The 19,900-nt window shown below is 34.1% G+C and overlaps 1 protein-coding gene across 2 annotated transcripts in view; it reads right to left on the bottom strand.

Annotated features, from left to right (window-relative positions):
* Window positions 1-1,995: 1,995 nt before the first annotated feature.
* LOC145260412 (regulator of microtubule dynamics protein 1-like) overlaps window positions 1,996-19,900 on the bottom strand; it is a 104,113-nt gene continuing 86,208 nt past the window's right edge. For both annotated transcript variants that reach the window (XM_080118393.1, XM_080118392.1), the window contains 5 exons: window positions 18,083-18,160; window positions 17,407-17,508; window positions 15,520-15,573; window positions 8,594-8,674; window positions 1,996-2,571 (listed from right to left, as the gene is read on the bottom strand). In XM_080118393.1, coding sequence (XP_079974519.1) covers window positions 2,512-2,571; window positions 8,594-8,674; window positions 15,520-15,573; window positions 17,407-17,508; window positions 18,083-18,160 — 375 coding nt within the window. In that variant the 3' untranslated portion in view covers window positions 1,996-2,511. The remainder of the gene's footprint in view (window positions 2,572-8,593; window positions 8,675-15,519; window positions 15,574-17,406; window positions 17,509-18,082; window positions 18,161-19,900) is intronic.

The following is a 19,900-nucleotide window of genomic DNA, read 5'->3' as shown; positions in this document are numbered from 1 at the left end:
ACATTTTGTTTTTATTTTTTAAGGAGTTGCTCAATATCCTTAGTATATCACCTCTCTCCACCCGGGGCAACGCCAGATATCCATGCTAGTGTTATATAAAAGAAAGTTTTTTTTTTCTATATGTGTCTAGTTAAAACTCAGAAACTACCAAAGATACATATACAAACATTACATATTTCAATTTAGTATGACCACCCAGCAAGATTTACTAAATTACTACACTGTTCATTCAATTAGGACCACCTGGGACCAAGTTAGTGACCGTAAAGGCATAAAAAAAAAAAAAAAATCTTTTAATCTAGTCAAGGGAAATAACTCGTTAAATAATTTTAAAGTTATTTCCCCTGAACCAATTAAAATTATAGTAATTACAAACTAAAAATATCAATATAGGAGATAAAGGGTGGAAGCAGGCATATGCAGAGCCTTATTCATTTCTAGACCATGCTGGGCAGCTCTGTCATCAAATGCATACCATTTAACATACCATTTAATGTCCAATTTACTTAAATTCTAATGATAGAGTATCATTAATGATATTAATGAACTTTAGCTGAAAGAAGATCTGGTGCTTATTCAGATTGGCACTTATGGTGGCATTTAAAATTAAAGAAAATACAGAAATGTCTGTATGATGTATGTACCAGTCACAGGACGAAGATGAAAAATTTAAAAGTCGCATAATTTGATTAAGTATTTTATTTATATTTAAGAAAATCAAATTTTACTCCTTTTCGATGAGAGTGGAAAAAAAAAAACCAAAACAATCAACCAATCGGGAAACAAGGACAGACAACTCTAATGCACGTGGAAACTGTCAAAATAATCACCGATTACCTCCCTTTATTATGTCCTCTAGTAAAACATAACCTCGTCACTTATCGGTAAAAAACGTCAAATTTGTTGCCGATTACTTCCCCTTATGATCTTCTCTAGAAAAACATCAGTAAAAAACGTCAAATTTGTTTTTGTATATAATAAAAAAACTACTTTATAAATTTTTGTGATTTTTGGAATGTACAATCTTCATTCCATGACGAATAGGTCCAATATAAAAGTTTTTCTTCATTTTTGTTTACCACTATAAGTGCCAATCTGAATAAGCGCAAAGATCTTTTCCGGAACAGATCTAGCATATAAAGTTATTCTGTCAGATTTTCAATCAGACCTAAATAGCATTTACACTGATAATTTGATTCTAACTGGCTAATGTATGGATTGCTATCAATATTTTGTTTTATTTTTTAATTCTGAGCGATTCTTGAGACTCCAAAGATGACAGCCTCATGTCCGTCATCTTCGTTGTTGCTTTAATTTAAGCACTCACACTACTTCCCTTTCAAACTTAATAAACGCTTTAAAATAAGTTAAAAACACCAAAATCTTATTCAGGTAGGTAGCAGAGTAACTTATTTTGCCTTTGGTAACATTTATTTATTATATATTTGCTTCTTGACCACTTTTTCAGTTCACTGTCTACAGTAAAAAAATAAGGCATTTTACAACAGACAACAGACTGAAAAAGTGGTGACCCCCCCCCCTCCGAAACGAATGTATAGCAAATAAATGTTATCAAAGGCATGAGAAGTTACTCTTCTACTTAGCTGGATAAGTTTTTAGTGTTTTAACTTATCTTAAAGTGTTTATTTAGTTTAAAAAACAATTAGTGTCAAGCATTACATTAAAACACAAAAAAAAAAATAGCAGATATGTAACCGTCACATCTTTGAAGTCTTGATAATTGCTCAAAAAATAGAAAATAAAACAATATATTGGTAAAAACTCAACCATGTTAATGTAACACACTGTTACAATTTATTAAAAAAATTTATTTCGTCTAGTCTAGGGAACTAGTAATATAAAACATTTTTAAATAATCGCCTAAAAATTAAAATCAGCAAGAGGGATAGGTTATATTTAAGATTTAAAAAAAAATAAAAATAAATAGCAAGTTTTCTACCTTATATGCAAACAAATAAAATTTAAAAACTAAAATAATTTTACTTCAGCCCAGCCAATGCTGGGTAGATACAGCTAGTATTTATTTATCAAAACTGAACCTGCTTTTATTACTTACTTTTTTAGTTGTGTGCCCATTAACATTTAGATACATATAAAAAGAAATTAAAAAAAAAAATGCCAAATGTGACGTCCAGGTTTACTAGCTTTTTTTCTTTTTCATTTCATCCAAGGGAAGGAGTTGGCCACTCAGTTTCGTTTTGCCACGATTAGTTTTGAAATATTGAGACCAACGATAAATGGCAGTTGCTTGCCAATCCCTTTTCTTTTAATTTTTCTTTTTACTTGCGGACAACCATAGTCAATAATAATAAATGATAGTCTTAAAAGAAGTTGCCATTCTGTGAGCAACTAGATTTGAGCATGTGGCACATAAGGAGAGATTTTTTTTGTTTTTAAAATGTTTATTTTTTTATGTTTATTTTGTCAATATTTTTTTAAAAATTTCATCCTTTATTTGCAGAATGATGCTTTTTTTTAATTTTTATTTATTTATCCATAAGACAAGTACTTTGAAAGGAGTTGATTAATGTCTTCATCTGTTTTTTCATCCTGAAAAAAAATTGAAAAGAACAAGAATTTAACAAAAAGAATCAAACATTATTTTTTTTAAATAGCAGTTTTCAAAAAGAATGCTGAATAAAAAGAGAGAAGAAGAAAAAAAACCTAGTTTGAAAACAATCACTTGAATTCTAGTAGGAAGAAATCGCCGGTTGTCATTAAAAATAATGAAAATCTCTTGATAGAAGAATAGAATACTCTGAGGGGAAACAACCGAAGCAGCAAAACTGAAGTTGGCTTGCAGGACACTATATATACAAATGTAGACAAATTTGAGTATATTTTATTGGATTGAAAGTACAGGTTCTTTTTTACCAATTGTCATAAATCTTGAACCATAGAATAGTATAATAGTAGAATAATCTTCAAAAAGCCTGCCAATTTTCATGTAGTTCCGTTCTATAGAACCAAAGATATGAGCATTTCAATATTTAATTTGGCTACCAGTATAGATATATCCAAATATAGATATACTATCTTTTTTGGCAGTTTTATAAGTTCCACCATCCGGAGTCTATTTTTGGCACGTTTTTACAGCCATAAAATGTTTTAATCAGTCATTTTTTTTCTCTTAATTTTGCATATGAATTACAAAATATTTGATATTTCCCCAAAACCTCTGGCCTTGATAGAGGGAAGACTAAAACTTGCTGCTATGGTTTCAAATGATCTGAAATAACAGCAAGGGGAGACTTGATACCAAATATTTCTCATATCTTATATCTCCCCTCTTTTAGAAATAGGGTTCGATTATGAATATCTCCATCATCAAATAATCCTTATACACTGTGAAATTTACTTTCATACACACGTTTTCATACGTAAAATAAATTTCAGAGTGTATAAGGATCATTTGATACTGGAGATGTTCATAATCGTACTCTATTTCCAAAAGAGGGGAGATATAACAGAAATATTTGGAATCAAGTCTCCCTTTGCTATTATTTCAGATCCTTTGAAACCATAGCAGCAAGTTTTAGTCTCCCTCTCCATCAAGGCCAGAGGTTTTGAAGAAATATATGTCTGTGTAAATTATTTAAAAAATTTTAAAGACGGTCAGAAAAACATCAGTACTACTGGTTTCAAATCCAATACAGAGAGAGCAGTTTATGATTCAGAAATATTGGACTCTCTTCAACCTCTGTTTATCATCTGTTCTTCCTAGAAAATCAAAACTCAGCTTTGTTAATAGTCTTAGTCACTAGTCATCTACCACCATTAACAGGGACAAAAATCTTAATGTTTTTATTTATATATATATATATATATATATATATATATATATATATATATATATATGTGTGTGTGTGTGTTGGGGCGATTAATTAGAATTGGAAAAGTTGGAGCTTTTTGGGATATCAGAATTGGTATCAGAAAAATTTGAGGCTATTTTCCGATACCAAAACCGATTCCTTAAATTATCTTTTTTTATTTGATTTTGGTTTAAGGAACATCTTCCACTGCTTGCAGTAATAATAAAATAAGTATTTATTGATTTAAACTTCCAGTAAGACTAAAATCTTCAAATCACCCCTCACAAGCGTATTTTTACCTTTGAGAAAGTATAAGTACATTTAAGATGTGTTTTTATGGTAATCGAGACAAAATAACACTTTTTATAGTTAAATATTTAGCGATTTATAAAGAATCGGAATCGGTAAAAATATTGGAATCGCCCCATCACGAATACATTTATACAGGGTGTTCCAAAAGTCTTGGGCACATTTTGACATTGAATATCTCTAGAACTAAAAAACACATCTGGTATATCTGGTATATTTTGGTATAGCCTTACAAAAAACTTAATGCATTTAGCTTTAAAATGGCACCGCTTTCATCTTACTACCATTCACAATTAAGCAGTTATGCAGACTTGGAATGTGCCCAAGACTTTTGGAACACCCTGTATATAAGCATTAAAATTTCTATCCCTGCTAATGGTGGTGTAGGACCAGTGACTAACTAAGGTTATGAACAAAACGATTTAGTTCTGATCTTTGCTTGAAGCCCTAGATCATCTAGCCACACTAAAGGACTGTGATTCAGCAAAAACAGTCTGTAGACGAGTATTGATAAAAAGAACAAGTAATTCTTATTTTGCTAGATATTTATTGATGGGAAGAGCTTATTTTTAATTTCTATAAATTAAGGAAAAATATTTTTATCTTTCTTGTTTGAATATTTGATGAACTAATAAATAATGTAAATTTTATTATTCATCATTCCTTTTGTCTATATATATATATAATTAGGTTGGCGTGAAAATAATGTCGTTTTTTTTTGTATATATCTGATAAAAAAACATTTTTGCACCAGCCTAATACATACATACATACATACAAGGTGCCTTCAATACGTTTCTGGATTTTTTTGTACAGGCATTTAAAATTGTCGTAGACTCTTGAAAATTCAGTATGTCATTGCTATGAGATGACTGACCAATTTTTATGATTTCAGGTTAAAAAAAAACAGCTACAACAGGAATTGGAATACACCCTACTAAAGCCTGATTATCTTGGCTGGTGAATTTCAAAAATGCAATCTAGACATGAGGATACTTTAGAAGAACAATATGCAATAAACTTTTGTTTTAAACTGGTAAAAAAATGACAGAAACGTATGGATGTTTCAGACAGCTTTTGGACCATCTATTAGGTTAGTGCAAAAACAATATCGTTTCTCACATGTCTTTTATGTATGATTCCTGAATTAATTCATTGATATAGCCATGTTATCATTTTGAAGTGCATTTTTCATTCTATTGAATCATGTTATTCGTTACCATTCTCAATCTCATTGTTTACTTTTTGCAGGCTTTTCGACAGCATGGACAAAATTCTAATCCGCACGATTTTCTTGTTCCAGTTAAACTAGGCCAAAAAGCTGCCGAGACAGCTTGTGATATCAATGATGAGGAACCACTAATGAATGTGTGGCACAACGGTGGTTCAAGAAATTTCGTAATGGTGATGAGAGCTGTGAGGATGAAGATAATCGCAGCCAGCTGACTGCGGTTGATAACAAACATTTGAAAGTCTTAATTGAAGCCAATCCTTGCAAAACTATGAGAAGTTGCTGTTGAACTCGAGGTCAACCATTCAACAATTGTTTGCCATTTAAAGCAAATAAGGAAGTCAAAAAAAGTTGGATAAATGGGTGCCACATGAATTGAACAATAATCAAAAAAATTGTAGTTTAGAGGTGTCTTCTATGCTCCTTCTGCGCAACAAAAACAACCCATTTCTCAAATGGATGATGAGAAGTAGATCCTCTACGACAACCAGCCATGTTTGGTACAGTGGTTGGATGCCAAAGAAGCTCCACAACACTTCCCGAAGCTAAAATTGCACACAAAAAAAAAAAAAAAAAGTTATGGTGACTGTTTGATGGTCTGCGGACAATCTCATCCATCACAACTTCTTGAATCCGAGTGAAACGATTACGGCGGAGAAGTACTACTGGCAAATTGACGAAATGCACCAAAAGCTCCAACGTATATGCCAGAGATTGGTCAATATGCAGGGACCAATTCTGCTCCATGACAAAGCTCACCTGTATGTTGCTCAACTGACCCTGCAGAAGCTGAATGAATTGGGTTACGAGACTGCCTCAGCCACCATATTCACCGGAACTCTCACCAATTGATTATCACTTTTTAAAGTATCTCGACATTTTCCTGTGCGAAAAATGCTTCAAAAGTGGAGATGATACCGAATCAGCCATCAATGACTTCGGATTTCTATGCTAATGAGATAAATAAACTTTTTTCTTGTTGGCAAAAATGTATTGATTCTAATGGTTCTTATTTCGATTAATAAAGTTTAATTATAAAAGTTGAACGTCAAAAAACAATATTATTTTTGCACCAACCTAATAGCATGAATCTAGCATCAGTTTTTAAGTGGCATAAGCGATTCGAGGAAGGCAAGGAGTCTTTGAAGGATGATGAGAAGTGTGGAAGGAGTAAGGAAGTCAGAACAGCACAGTTGATGGGTCAAATAAAGAATTTCATGGATAAGGACAGTTGCGTGTCTATAGAAAAAATAAGTGCACAGTTTGATGTCAGTGTGGGAACTGTACACACAATTATTTGTGAGGAACTGAAGATGCAGAAGTTTGCATAAAGTTTTTCCCAAGGCTGCTCCATCTTTGTCACAGACTCATTAACCAAGATGGGCATCAAGACAGTTCCTCACCCTCCCTATAGTACAGACTTTGCTTCCTGTGACTTTTGGTTATTCCCTAAGCTTAAGGAAAACCTTAGAAGCTGTAGTTATGAGGCAACTGAGGAGATGAAAGAGGCGGCTCGCACAAAAGGACTTTCATGGGACTTTCCAGAAGTTGTTGGAATGGTACAACAAGTGTATTGCAGCTGGAGGAGATTACTTTAAAGCGAAGTAGAGTTTCATGCGTGTACTATCAATAAAAGTGCCCATATGAAAAAAGTCTGGAAACTTATTGAAGGCACCTCATATATACATAAAAAAAACATTCTAGTGCCTTGCTTACAAAGGTGTTTTAATACTGGATTTACTTACATAAGTTGCATAATTAAAGAGTGGAGCAGGGATATAAAATCTTTTGAAGAGATAATGGTCAGCCCTTTTCCCAGCAGTGGACATCTAAGGCAGATGTGAATTTGAGGTGGGTTGATTTTTCCTTTCTTCCCAAAACCAGCCATGATGAGGGAGGAGAGTTGAGAATCCTTTAATCCCGGCTGATTAACAAATATGATTTTATGAAATGATGGCCAGGAAGATATAACATCAATAAAACTGTGAACCATAAAAACTGTGTGTTACATCTTGACAAGGTTTGGTTGTAGGTCAACATAAGTGTGTTCCCGATTCAATAACTTTATGCAATGATTTGATTTAATATTCAACCTTATTGCTAGATGTGGATACTTCATGTTTGCAGACAGCATCTAATGACCTGTTTCTATATAAGAGACAACTCCCTGCCTCTCTAAGAAACAAGCCTAGAGTGAGTGAGTGTGTATCAATCGGCACTAACCCTATTTAGGTTTAACTGGCTTCCTCCAAAGGAGGAAGTTTCATGGGAGTATAAAATTTACAAGCAGTACCCAGTTGCATGTATATCCCCGTTAGGTTTTTGCAACTCTTGCAGGGAGGTGTTGTGTGTGTGTGTGTGTGTGTGTGTGTGTGTGTGTGAATGTGAAACAGCACAAACCCTATTTGGGTTTAACTGGCTTCCTCGAAGGAGGAAGTTTCATGGGAGTATGAAATTCACAAGCGGTCCCCAGTCGCATGTATATCCCCGTTAGGGGAGATGATAAAGTTAGATTTTTGCAACTCAATGTCCTCCTACATACAGTGCCTGGAATTCCCAAATTATTCACCCATTTTTGTAATGACCAGGCTCAATGTTGCTTAACTTTGGTGATCTGATGGGAACTGGTGTGTCAATGTGATTATGCTGTATACAGTGAGTGAATGAGTTTGTTTAACAGCATTTCAACCTCTGGGGGTCATTTTCAACCAAGAAAAGGTTTGTTATTGTTTTTATTTTATTTCCTGATAAGTTTGTTTTCCAAAGTAAAATTTTTTCAATTTCTTGTTTGTTCTTTGTTTTCCAAAGTAGAATGTTGTTTGCTTAGTTTAGGAGTTTGAATAATTTTGTTTCTTTTAAGTACTTTTTTTTTTTTTTTTTTACTTGGGAGTATCAAGGCTCGAAGGCCACCCGAGGATAAGTTACTGAATGTAAGATGGTAGTGTAATAATTGTTAATGGATTAAATTGGATAGAATTTGATTATTTATGGAGTATGGTTCAACAAGAACTTATTTACATTGGATTTGAAGGCCTGGGAAAGAAGTTTTGTTCATGGAATCTGCTTTTAGTTTCAGGCACAGATATAGAGTGGGAGAGATCATATATAGTGGTTGTAGTTAGTCAAGTGTTTTTTTTTTTTGTGATGTTTGGCAAGAGGGGATCATCAGCCTAAAACTAATGCACTCAGTCGTCCATTCTATGTATCTAGACATACTTACATCAATCTCACTTCGCTTCAGCTTCTTGGCCTGCAGAAGCCACTTGACAGCTTCTGGGTAATGTTGCATTTCAATATGACACTAAAAATAAAAAAGTAAAACAATTTTAATTTTATGTTTTGGAATTTTGTTTTTAGATAATTTTGATAATTTAAATTATTTGGACTACTAGGCTCAGCTTGGATGTTATTTTTACAACATTTCGGTCAACATAATCTCAGAATGTTTTCAGATGCATCTTTTCAAATTTGGAAATCTCCATGTCAAACATGGATTCGCGGCAAAACAGATAAAAGTGTTGACTTACAATCATCTCTAAGTAATAGTTTTCCAAAGGTTGGAGATTCAATCTACACTACAGGCAATACTAAGAATAAAATACAAATTACTCAACAATTTTTGCATCTGGTGTGCTCGAAGTAACGAGAACAATCTACCCTCTGGTGAATTAAATAAAGAGTTCAGTTTGAAATTTTGTATGGATTCACAAGTTTGAAAAGACGCACAGGAAAAAAGTCAGAGGTTACATCAACTGAGATGTGAAAATAACAATCAAACAGAAAATAGTATTAAATCAAATAATCCAATATTTGATTAATCTGTTTAACAGCACATCAACCTTTTTTGGGTTATTGGAAATTCGAAGGTAGTTGAACATTTTTAAAACATAAATAAAATGAAGAAAAAATAAAACAAATAACGACGAATTTAAAGTAATCTTTCAGCAAATTCTTTTTTAGCTTATTAAAGCTTTTAGCTTTAAAACTGATTTTAAAAAATTTAGATCTTTTTTTTTTTTTTTAATAATTTTTTATATAAATTATAATGGATCAAATATCAATTCACTTGCACATTTTTTTAATTTTAAAAAGAAACTATAAAAAAACAAACAAACAAACAAACTTACTTTTTTAAAAATCATAAAATAAAATAGCCAATTTGAAACCGTAAACAGACAAGTCATGTTTTTTGCTTTTTGAAAATTTTAGGAGATGAAATGGTTCTAATGATTTTTAACTGATAAAGAGTGATTATAAAAGGTAGGCATAATTTGTTTCTCATTAATTAATGCTTGTGATGATGTTTTTTGTGACACTGGACGTACGGACAAGTAAATTAATATGAACATTTATACCTATAAAAGTTAACATCAATTACATACCTCCATGCTAGACAATGTTTTTACTTCAGATTCCATTAAATTAAAAGTATAAACTTAAATAAAAAAAATACAGAATAATCTTCATGATATATGTATCCGTCATTGAATAAAGCTGTCATATTCCAAAAATCACATAAATTGATCAAGTAGTTTTATTGTTAACTAAGAAAATCAACTGATATGAGTAAGCAAAACGAGACTGTCTCATGTCACTATCTTGAAAAATAAAGGCAGAGAACTCCACAATAACTGAAACTTGCAATATTAGCCTTGTAATGCTAACGATTTTACATTAATCTCTTAAAATTGTTTAAAAATGATTTTCTTTATAAAAAGAACAATAACAAAAAAAAAAGCTACTTGATCAATTTACGTGATTTTTAAAATTTGACATTTTCTTTCCGTAATAGGTATGTACATCATAAAGATTATATATATATATATATAGAGTCGTCCACATACACAGCTCATCAGTGCTGTTAGACAGGCAACTACCTCAAGCCAGGATTGAAACTCGACCGCCTATACGACAGTCAAGGCTCCTAACCATTACGCTAATCGGCGGCGACTGCTGTGCGAGTCGTGAATTAACAATGTTTTGACATCGTCCGAAATACCTAAGCTCGATTTGTTTACACAAAGAGCATCGCTTTATACGCTAATGGTAATTCGTGTATCACTTCTCAATATGCTCAACTCAAGATGAGAAGCATTATAACCTAATTAAATACACACATATATATATATATATATATATATATATATATATAATTCGGTTGAATTCTAAACTAGCACCACACTTTTTTGTGTAGGACTGGAACAAACAAAAAAAAAAAAAATGAATGCAAAGAATAGGCAGAGGTTGTTTCGGAAGATTTTATATTCTTTGGGAATAAAACAAACAAAAAAACACCTTTAGCATATTCTTTGCTCACAAGATGATTGACCTTCAGCGACCTCATTTTTGTGTTTATTTGTGTAAGAAATAAAATTTTCATTTTTTGAGTAAAAAATATGATTGGCGCCAGTGACATGTAGACAACTTTTTCAGGGCAAGTGTACAAGTGAAAAACAAAAAAAAAAAAACTGCGCATGCATGGTCTCCTTCTTGTGCTGCATGTGAGACGATGCCACAAAAAATAGTGAAGATGAATGTGAGAAGTGTGAAGGACCAACATTGCCTTCACATTTTCGTCAAGTGGATGCGGCAAAAATTATTGGGTAAAAAGTGTCCTTATTTGCAATTTTGGGGCATTTGTGACTCCTTTTGAGCTCCTGGAAATGTCAAATCTTAGTGAAACCGAACAAACGATGCAGTTTCATGCCTTAAGACATGTATATTTGGAAAACCACAACATAGACATACATATCAAGTTTTTGAGTAATATGAAAAAAGAGCTCCAAAAAGGCATGTTTTTTTAGCCCTAAAAGTCCCAGAGAGATGTGAACCAAAATTTTGCCAGGGTCACCCATACTGAATTTATATTCAGAACAATGGCCTCCACATTTTTTACCTTTTTAGAGCTGCTGGGGACGCCGAATCCCAGTGTAAATGGATAACGGTGCAGTTTCAGGCCTTAACACATGTATATTTGAGCTGACCACCATGAAAAACCACTATATAGTCAGACATATCAAGTTTTTATTGAGAAATATGAAAAAAGAGCCACACTAAAAGTTCCCGATGACGTGAACCAGAATTTTGCCAAGGTCACCCATGCTGGATTTGTATTAAGAACAATGGGCTCCACATTTTGGCCAAGTTTCAAAAATGGGTCTAAAACATGTAATTTTTGTCCATTTTGGGGCATTTTTGACCACTTTTGAGCCCTTAACACATGTATTTTTAAGTTAACCACCGTGAAAAATCACTATATAGTCAGATATATCCAGTTTTTGTTGAGAAATATGAAAAAAGAGCCACAAAAAGAGGCGTTTTTAGCACTGAAAGTCCCCGGGGACACGAACCAGAATTTTGCCAGGGTCACCCATACAGAACAATGGGCTCCACATTTTGGCCAAGTTTAAAAAAAAACAAACTAATGGATGGATCAAAAGTTATGGGGCAAAATGTGTCATTTTTGGCTATTTTGGGGCATTTTTTACCTCTTGAGCCCCCTGGGGACGCAACGGGAATTTTCGCAAAATTTTTTTTTTTTTTACTGTGCAAATCTATTTAATGATTGATTAAATTAATACAATTTGTGGCAAAATTTCAGGAAAAACTAATGGACGGTTATCTGGCAATCATCCAGACTAACGGACGCACACCACTGAAAACATGGGTTCCTCTCCAATAAATTGGGGGACCAAAAAAATTGTAAAATATAGTAATGGTGGGGCAGAGGCCTATTATACATTCTCCTGAAAAGGGCACTTTTAAAACAGGAGTAAAAAGAGCTGGTGCTTGGGCACCTCTCCCCCCTCTATATATCCCTGATTGGGGATGACCTTATAGATACTAAAGTATGATATGATTAGCGGATTGAGCGGATCAGGTTTTCTGATCTCTCGTCTATCCAAAGTAAGGGCTGAAGTGGAAGAATGGTTCAGGTACCAGGATATTCTCCTAACATGGTCTACAGGTTGACCAGTTTTCTTAGGGTTTGCAGACATTGGATTTGTGGCTTTGTTGCTAGGCAATCAACTCTTTGTCTCTCTAGGTGACATCTAGTTGTAAAGGTGATCATGGCGGTGATGTAGCAGTCATAGAGATGTTGATCTTTTCTTTTTTTCATCTCTTTGCAGGTGGAATAATAGTAGCCATTAAAAAGAACAACAAATAACTTCATTAATTTGCTCCTACACTAATCTGCCACAAGTACATCAAGATGAACTGCATCTTCCCCTTCAAACTGTTCGTAGGATGGATGACTCATAACTCCGCAGCTAATATTGTATTTCTGCCATATACTTCTCGTGGCGTAATATTTTGCCACGTAATATCCTAATTCTAAACTTTTAACTTCTAAATGTCAGAAAGTTTTCTACTCTGATAGCTTTCTCCCTAGAACAGCTAGACTTTGGAATTCTCTTCCTGCTGCCTGCTTCCCAAAATGTACCGATATGCAGAAGTTCAAAAGCAACACAAACCGACATCATCTTCCTTTGGCATGGTCCCAATTAGTAGCCCCTTATGTTCAATTAGCAATGACTTATTTGGGGTGAAGATGAGTAAAAAAAACTTTTCTTCATTTTCTACTCCCTTATTATAACCTTATGTAGAAATACCGTTCTTAACATGATTTTCACGCACACACATCTGAATATTGCTACAGTGTGACCACGGATGAACAATACATCTGGAGGAAGTCAAAGGGCATTGGATCAACAAATCAACAGCTATTGTGAAGACAATACTCTAAAGACAAATAACACAACTAATGATAACTTTGCATCCGAACATTCAGACAAAAACTTCCAGTTAATTCAAATGCTTTTAAAAATCTCATCTGACAACTCCCAATATTGTTGAAATTCAATATTTATTTTTATTCAAAAAAAAAAAAATTAAATAAAATAGTTACAGAGGAATATAGGCGCATAAAAATAAGTTTAGGGTCAGAAATTTTCCATGTAAATTTGAAATTAATAGAATGGAAAATTTCATTAGAAATTAAAATAGTATAACTAGAGCTATGTACAGAGGAAGTTGCATCATGGGAGGAAGTCCAAAGTGGTATGTTGTGATGAAGAGAATAGTGATGAAAAAGACTCTTCTCTTCATCCCTACGTGCCACTTTGGACTTCCTCTCATCATGTAACTTCTTGTGCACATAGTTTGAACATTTTTTTTTAAAAGTTGGTGTTTTTTTTTTTGTTAATTTTTTCATATTTGTTACTTTTATACCCAGCTTTAACAATGTGACATGAGAGGAAGCAATAAGAATGGACATAAGAGAAAGAGGGACAAATAAAGACCTAGCCTAAGTTAGTTAGGGATCAAATTTTGTTAATTTTTTAAAAATATTTATTACATTGTGAAAATTCCATTAGAATTAAGAATAGAATTAAAACCATGTGTAGAGGAAGAAGTCTGACGGAACACGTAATGAAAAAAGAGAGTAAAGTTTTTCTTTTGGGCTAATTAGATTTGAGCACCTTTCGCAAAGCTCTAGCTTCATCCATGCCCGACTCTTCCTCTTCCCTGTGGGAAGCAGGTAGTGAAAAGCTGACATGTAACATTGCATTGCTGTACGAGAATTGTGGGAGCCTTTCCTAGTCTCACACAAAAACACGCGTTCACATCTCAAACTATATTCCTTGTCACATGCATACGTGCACGCAAACATACACGCGCACGTCCACACACGCACATATATTCACGTGTATACATACACACGCTAACGTATGCACATATACCCACAGATGGACGACGTCACTTCCCTTTCAAAGGAAATCCACACATGCGCAAAAGACCACCGGAAACAATTATAAAAGCAAGAGACAAGCTGTTTCCAGCCTATTTTCCAGACCAGCTCTCGAGCTGAGAGGTTTGATGTATGGGGCACGAGCTAACAGGCAGTATGTACACTTTATACGTTTTCTATCTCCATGGCTTGGATTGACCTTTTCTCATTTTCTCTCTATACTACAATACACTTTCCGCCTCACCAGCTAACAGCGAGAGACGCACACCAAACTGGATTGACTTTCTTTCTTTCTCTCTCTACAACAATAGATTTTCTCCTTCTCACCAGTAAACAGTGAGAGACGAACGCGGACATGAACACGTGTTGTACCCTTTTCTTTCACTTGTTTCTTCACGAAATAAATTCTAGTTCGTTTAAATCAAGTAAATGCGTTGTTCGTTCCTTCCTCAAAGCAATTCATTTTTCCTTTCCCAATTCAAATCATTTCTCATATTTTGTACGACTGGTGGATGTGTAATATATCCACCAGTCCACTACAGAATAAAACATCAAAGAGTATGAACGATTAGGCTACAAGGTGGTTGGAGTTTTCTTTCATGTTATTCATTGTTGCAGCTCCCAGGCTTGTTTTGATTGTTTTACAGCATATCAACACTTTGCAGATTACTTAATGCAGAACCTGATCATTTTGGTAAAAGGTTTATGCTTGAAAGTTTTTTATATCTTGAAATATTTATTTATAGTGTTTGGTTTGGCTATTTTGTAGAAGAAAATTGTTTTTTGCTTTGCAGAACATGATTGAGTTTTTGAAAAGGGTTTGGTTGTTTTTGTTTTATGGCATATCAACCTTTTTCAGGTTATTTAATGCCGAATCTAGTTATTTTGAGGAACGATTTTTAATGGGGTATATTTGTTTTTTAAGTCGGATTCTATTTAACCCATAGTTTTTGAAAATGGAAAGAAAAAACTCAATAACCTTAATGTTTGATGCATTTCGAGTCAGGAAGCCAGTATCTTCAAACAGTCTGAACTTGTATATTAGTTTTTGTGCAGGATTCTAACAATAATCCTGCACGAAGGTGTTTGCTTTGGTTATTCTGTAAAAGTTTTTTTTTTTTCTTTTTGCTTTACAGAACATGATTGAGATTTGCAAAGGGAAAGAAAAAAAAACAATAACATCAATGTCTGGTGCATTTTAGATCATAAAGCTAACATCTTCAGACATCAAAATCTGGTAGCATTAGGAGCAACCAAGAAGATAGAAATTTTGGCTGGTAGATCACTACAGTGGTTTCAGAGAAACAATCAGCTAATTTCCTCGGCAAAGTGGACTACATATAGTTTGGATCAAAGAACACTTCACAGTATGTTATAATAAAATAAAAACTCACTCTTGCAATATGCAATAAATTCATCTTCCAGTGTCTTGGGCGCAATCGTTCAGCCTAAAAGAAAGAAACAAAAAATATACATCAAATTAACATTTTTCAAATGCTAGTTTAATTTATAGTTCACTAACACCCATCTGGTACTGACCATGGTCAACATTGCTTAACTCAATTCTTAAGATGTGTTGATTAGATTACATCTGTGATTTTAGCTGTTCGTACAAATGGAAATACCCTGTGCTTGTTTTACAAGTATTTCCACAGATTAACCCGACTGCTTTTGCACCCCTTCAACATAAATTTAGAACTGATTTATTAGCACTTTTATCCATTGTTCTACGGATTCTTGCAACTGACTTCTGTAGGCAGCTACTTCCTTGAATTAAATGAAGGGTCCTGTTTGAAATTCCATACAAATTCCCAAGTTCAACAAAAACTTTTGTTCAACAAGAAGTTTTTGTCTGAAGAAGATTGGCTGGAACGTTATGAGAAAAATAACCAAGGTGAGAACAATAGTTTGGATTATTCAAAAGATACAAATTATCAATCCTCATTGCAAAAATTATGAAATGTAAAACTAAAAATAACTAAAAATAAATATAAAAACACATTTAAATTAAAAAAAAAAAAAAAAAAATTTAAGCTAAACAAAACATTATACAAGAAATTTAGAAATAGTGAACTTGAGAATATTCTACACCTCTACAAAGTCACCATTCATCCATGCATAGAGTACCATTGCTACTGGGCTGATGCATCTACCACTAGTCTCAAATCTAATAGGTCCTGCATAATCAGTCAGGAACCAGCCTTTATCCCATTGTCATAATGTTGCATGCCTGTACTTGTTTTACAAGTAATTTAATGCAAAGTGCTCTGACAAACTCATAACACTTGTTGGTGCTAATGCACTTACTGATCAGCACTATTTTTTTAAATCGTATTTCCAAGTTTAATTAAAGTTTTATGATATGTTTTTTTTATTCAATTGTAAGGTTAAAGTACAGAATAGGTACAAAACACCCTCCCCTCCCCAATGTTAAAAATGGCTTTTTAAATAATAACATTATTATGTCAGCACGGGTCAATAAGTGCATGAGCACCCACTTGTTATGTAAATACTTTGGATACCAAAAACCCTCTACTCTAATAGTTTCTTCCCTCGGACTGTTAGACTTTGGAATTACTTCCAGGTTTTCTACTTCCATGACTTTATTGACATGTAGAAGTTCAAACGTAATGTGAACAGACATCTTGTGACTCAACTCCCCCACAGTTCCCTGTTAGACATGATACCAAATAGTAGCCCCTTATGTCAAAGTGGCAACATGCCTCGTTTGGGTTGAAAAAGAGTAAAATAGTATATACTAACACTCCTCGTATTCACCAAGATAGGCCAGAAACTAATGTCTTTATGCTTTCATCTAGACAGTGCAGAGAGAGCAGCATATTCAATTCACACAACACTTGTAACTCGATAAAAAGTATATAAAAAAAAATACAATTCTTTTTTAATACTTTTTACCTCTCCAGGAGGTTATACACAAGGTCAGGTGTTAAGTTGAAAAGCAGTACACTACAATTAACACACTATCATACAAAATATCCCTGAGCAGTTCTATCAACATTCCCTGGTAGGAGTTCTTCAGGCGATTAGCAATAAACTAAGGTAAAGCCTAGGAGTTCACCATCTGTTGGATCGATTGCTAAGGATGTATCTTCGACTGGTATGAACACCAAATAAGTTGTGACAATTTAATCTTATAGAGGCACATGGATACATATTAAAAAATAAAAATGTGATTACTGATAAAAATTTCAGATTTAAGCATCACAGACTGACCAATCTTTTATATGGTGAAGAAAATAACAAGAGTAAATGAAACTTACTGTCATGAAATGGTCTAAGGTTTCTTCAGGAGTTGTTGCAGGTGGTCTATTGTTGAACAACATATCTGCAAGTTTTCTCTCCATCCAGGTCATCATATAGACCTATAATTTTAAAAGAAAAGAAGAATGAATAAAAAGATTAAAAAAAAAAAAGAAAAAAAAAAGATTATAAAGTAAAAAACATTGCTGATCCAATTGAAAAAAAAAAAATGAAAGCGAGAGTATGTGATCAAGTACAACAGGAAAGAGAGAGAGAGAGGAAAAAAACAGAATTGAGTCAGAGAGAGAGAGAGAGAGAGAGAGAGAGAGAGAGAGAGAGAGAGAGAGAGAGAGAAGGGTCACGTAGTTTGGAAAAAAGAGGGAGCAAAAGAGAGATCATGGTCAGGTAAGGGGCAAGAGAGAGGCCATGCTTGGGTAGGGGGCAAGAGAGAGGCCATGCTTGGGTAGGGGGCAAGAGAGAGGCCATGCTTCGGTAGGGGGCAAGAGAGAGGCCATGCTTCGGTAGGGGGCAAGAGAGAGGCCATGCTTCGGTAGGGGGCAAGAGAGAGGCCATGCTTGGGTAGGGGGCAAGAGAGAGGGCATGCTTGAGTAGGGTGCAAGAGAGGGAATAGGATCAAATAGAGCAGAGGAGAAAGAGAGGAATATATGTAGAAAGGTAAAGAAAGACATAGCTTACCCTATAGTGCCATCTGCCCAACATGTAATGAAGGAATGCATCTTTCGGATTCAATTTCAGACCTACTTCAATGTGGTGCTAAAATCAGTGAAAACAAAAGTTATTAAAAGAAAGTGAGAGATTATGATTTCTGCTTGGTCTGGTGTTATTAGAATATAAGTGAACTTAAAAACATTTTGCAGGATACACTCATAAATGATACTTATTCAGTTTATGACCCAATCTCTGGCAATTTTATGTTAGTATCTTTCAGAAAGTTAAGTAACCAGCTTGAAGATGCTGAAGCGATTATCCAATCAGTTGTCAAAAGATGACAAGTTTCAATGAAAGAATGAGATTCATTAAATAAAAGAAATTTTTTTAAATAGAAAATGACCTTTAACATGCCATGTCAATGTGAACTCCATTCCTTTCACAATGTTAAGAATGTTTTTTTTTTTAAATAGAACGGAGAAGGGGGGGGGATGCTGCATTTTGAATTTATTGTCTGATAGTCTTTGATACGGTATCTACCAACTCCTAACAGAACTTACTGAAAAATGCGTACACAAAGTTGCTGGAGATTGGGTTGTAAACTGGATAAGCATCTCATAAAGTATCCTAGTAAGTCATCCAATTTGTTCCATTCTATTCATCTATTTTAATTCATCTCATTACCCTTTAGTGCTGGTAATTTGCATATTTAGTAAATTCATTGGAGTTTCTTGGAATTTGGAGTTCACAAGAAGTCTCTGAACCGGCTCTTGGGGCTTGGTTTTAAAGCTCCAAACATTTGTTTTTCACACCCTCCCCTTCTGTTTTAAATGATATCGTGACAAAAATGCATGGTGCAGAAACTTGATTGGCAGAGATGATCTTGTTGCACATGTCTTTTGGACTATTTTGCAGACCAGCAGAAGCACTTCCCTGCTGACAAGCCCAGGCATACCAGACTTTTAATATCAGGCGCTGGAATCGCGAATGCCTACATTATGCTGTTGACTCTGCTGCCAATAGACAAGGGTGGATGGCTTTGATATGTGGTGTGGTTAACACTGAGGAGATAGTGCAACCCACCCCAGGTGAACGCCGCTACAAGTACAAATATTACCCTTTATCCTCAAGTAGTTGAAATGAAATGTTTAGGCGACCGAGATAAAAAATGTAGTGGTATAGTCAATAATTCTTTGTCTAATGACCATAACAAATATCTGACCTGCGTGTTTCTTAGCAGATTTGTTGTCACAGCTCATAGTAATTTGTAGTAATGACTATGTGATCTCCACTGTGTTTAGAGTTGTTTACATTTCTCATTCCCTTTTAGTAGCAGTGGTAATAGTTATCATAACAAAGAAAACAACAACACCCTTATCTTGCTCTGAGGTTTTCATTTGTAGTTTTATTCTCTCTCTTTTTTTTTTTTTTATTCTTTACAGTATTATGACACAATGAGCAAATTGCAATCTATCAGTCTTACAAACCAGCACCATCTCCTCCTTGTGCTCCAATGGGGTCACCAAGATAACAAAACTTCTGGACAACATCAATAGCCTTGCCATCCAGATATACTTTCTCCACATCCAAGTTCTCATCAGTCACCATTGCCTTACACATCTTGCACACAAATGGTGTACCATGTCTCAACTTACCTGTAATTCCACTGCACTTCTTTTGTACCCAATGCTTAAAAATTATCACAAAAGATTGAGTTGTTCCTAACTCCCGTTCCACAAATAAAATTACATTTAAATCAAAAGACATTACGTCATGATGGAAATTGAATTCAAACGTTAAAAAAAAAAATGTTTCTCAAGACTTTTTATAAGCATTAGTGGTAAT

Source organism: Euprymna scolopes, chromosome 36 (genome assembly GCF_053919585.1).
Source record: "Euprymna scolopes isolate OS-2025 chromosome 36, ASM5391958v1, whole genome shotgun sequence".
NCBI classification, from domain to species: domain Eukaryota; kingdom Metazoa; phylum Mollusca; class Cephalopoda; order Sepiida; family Sepiolidae; genus Euprymna; species Euprymna scolopes.
This window is presented reverse-complemented; position numbering and strand designations above follow the sequence as displayed.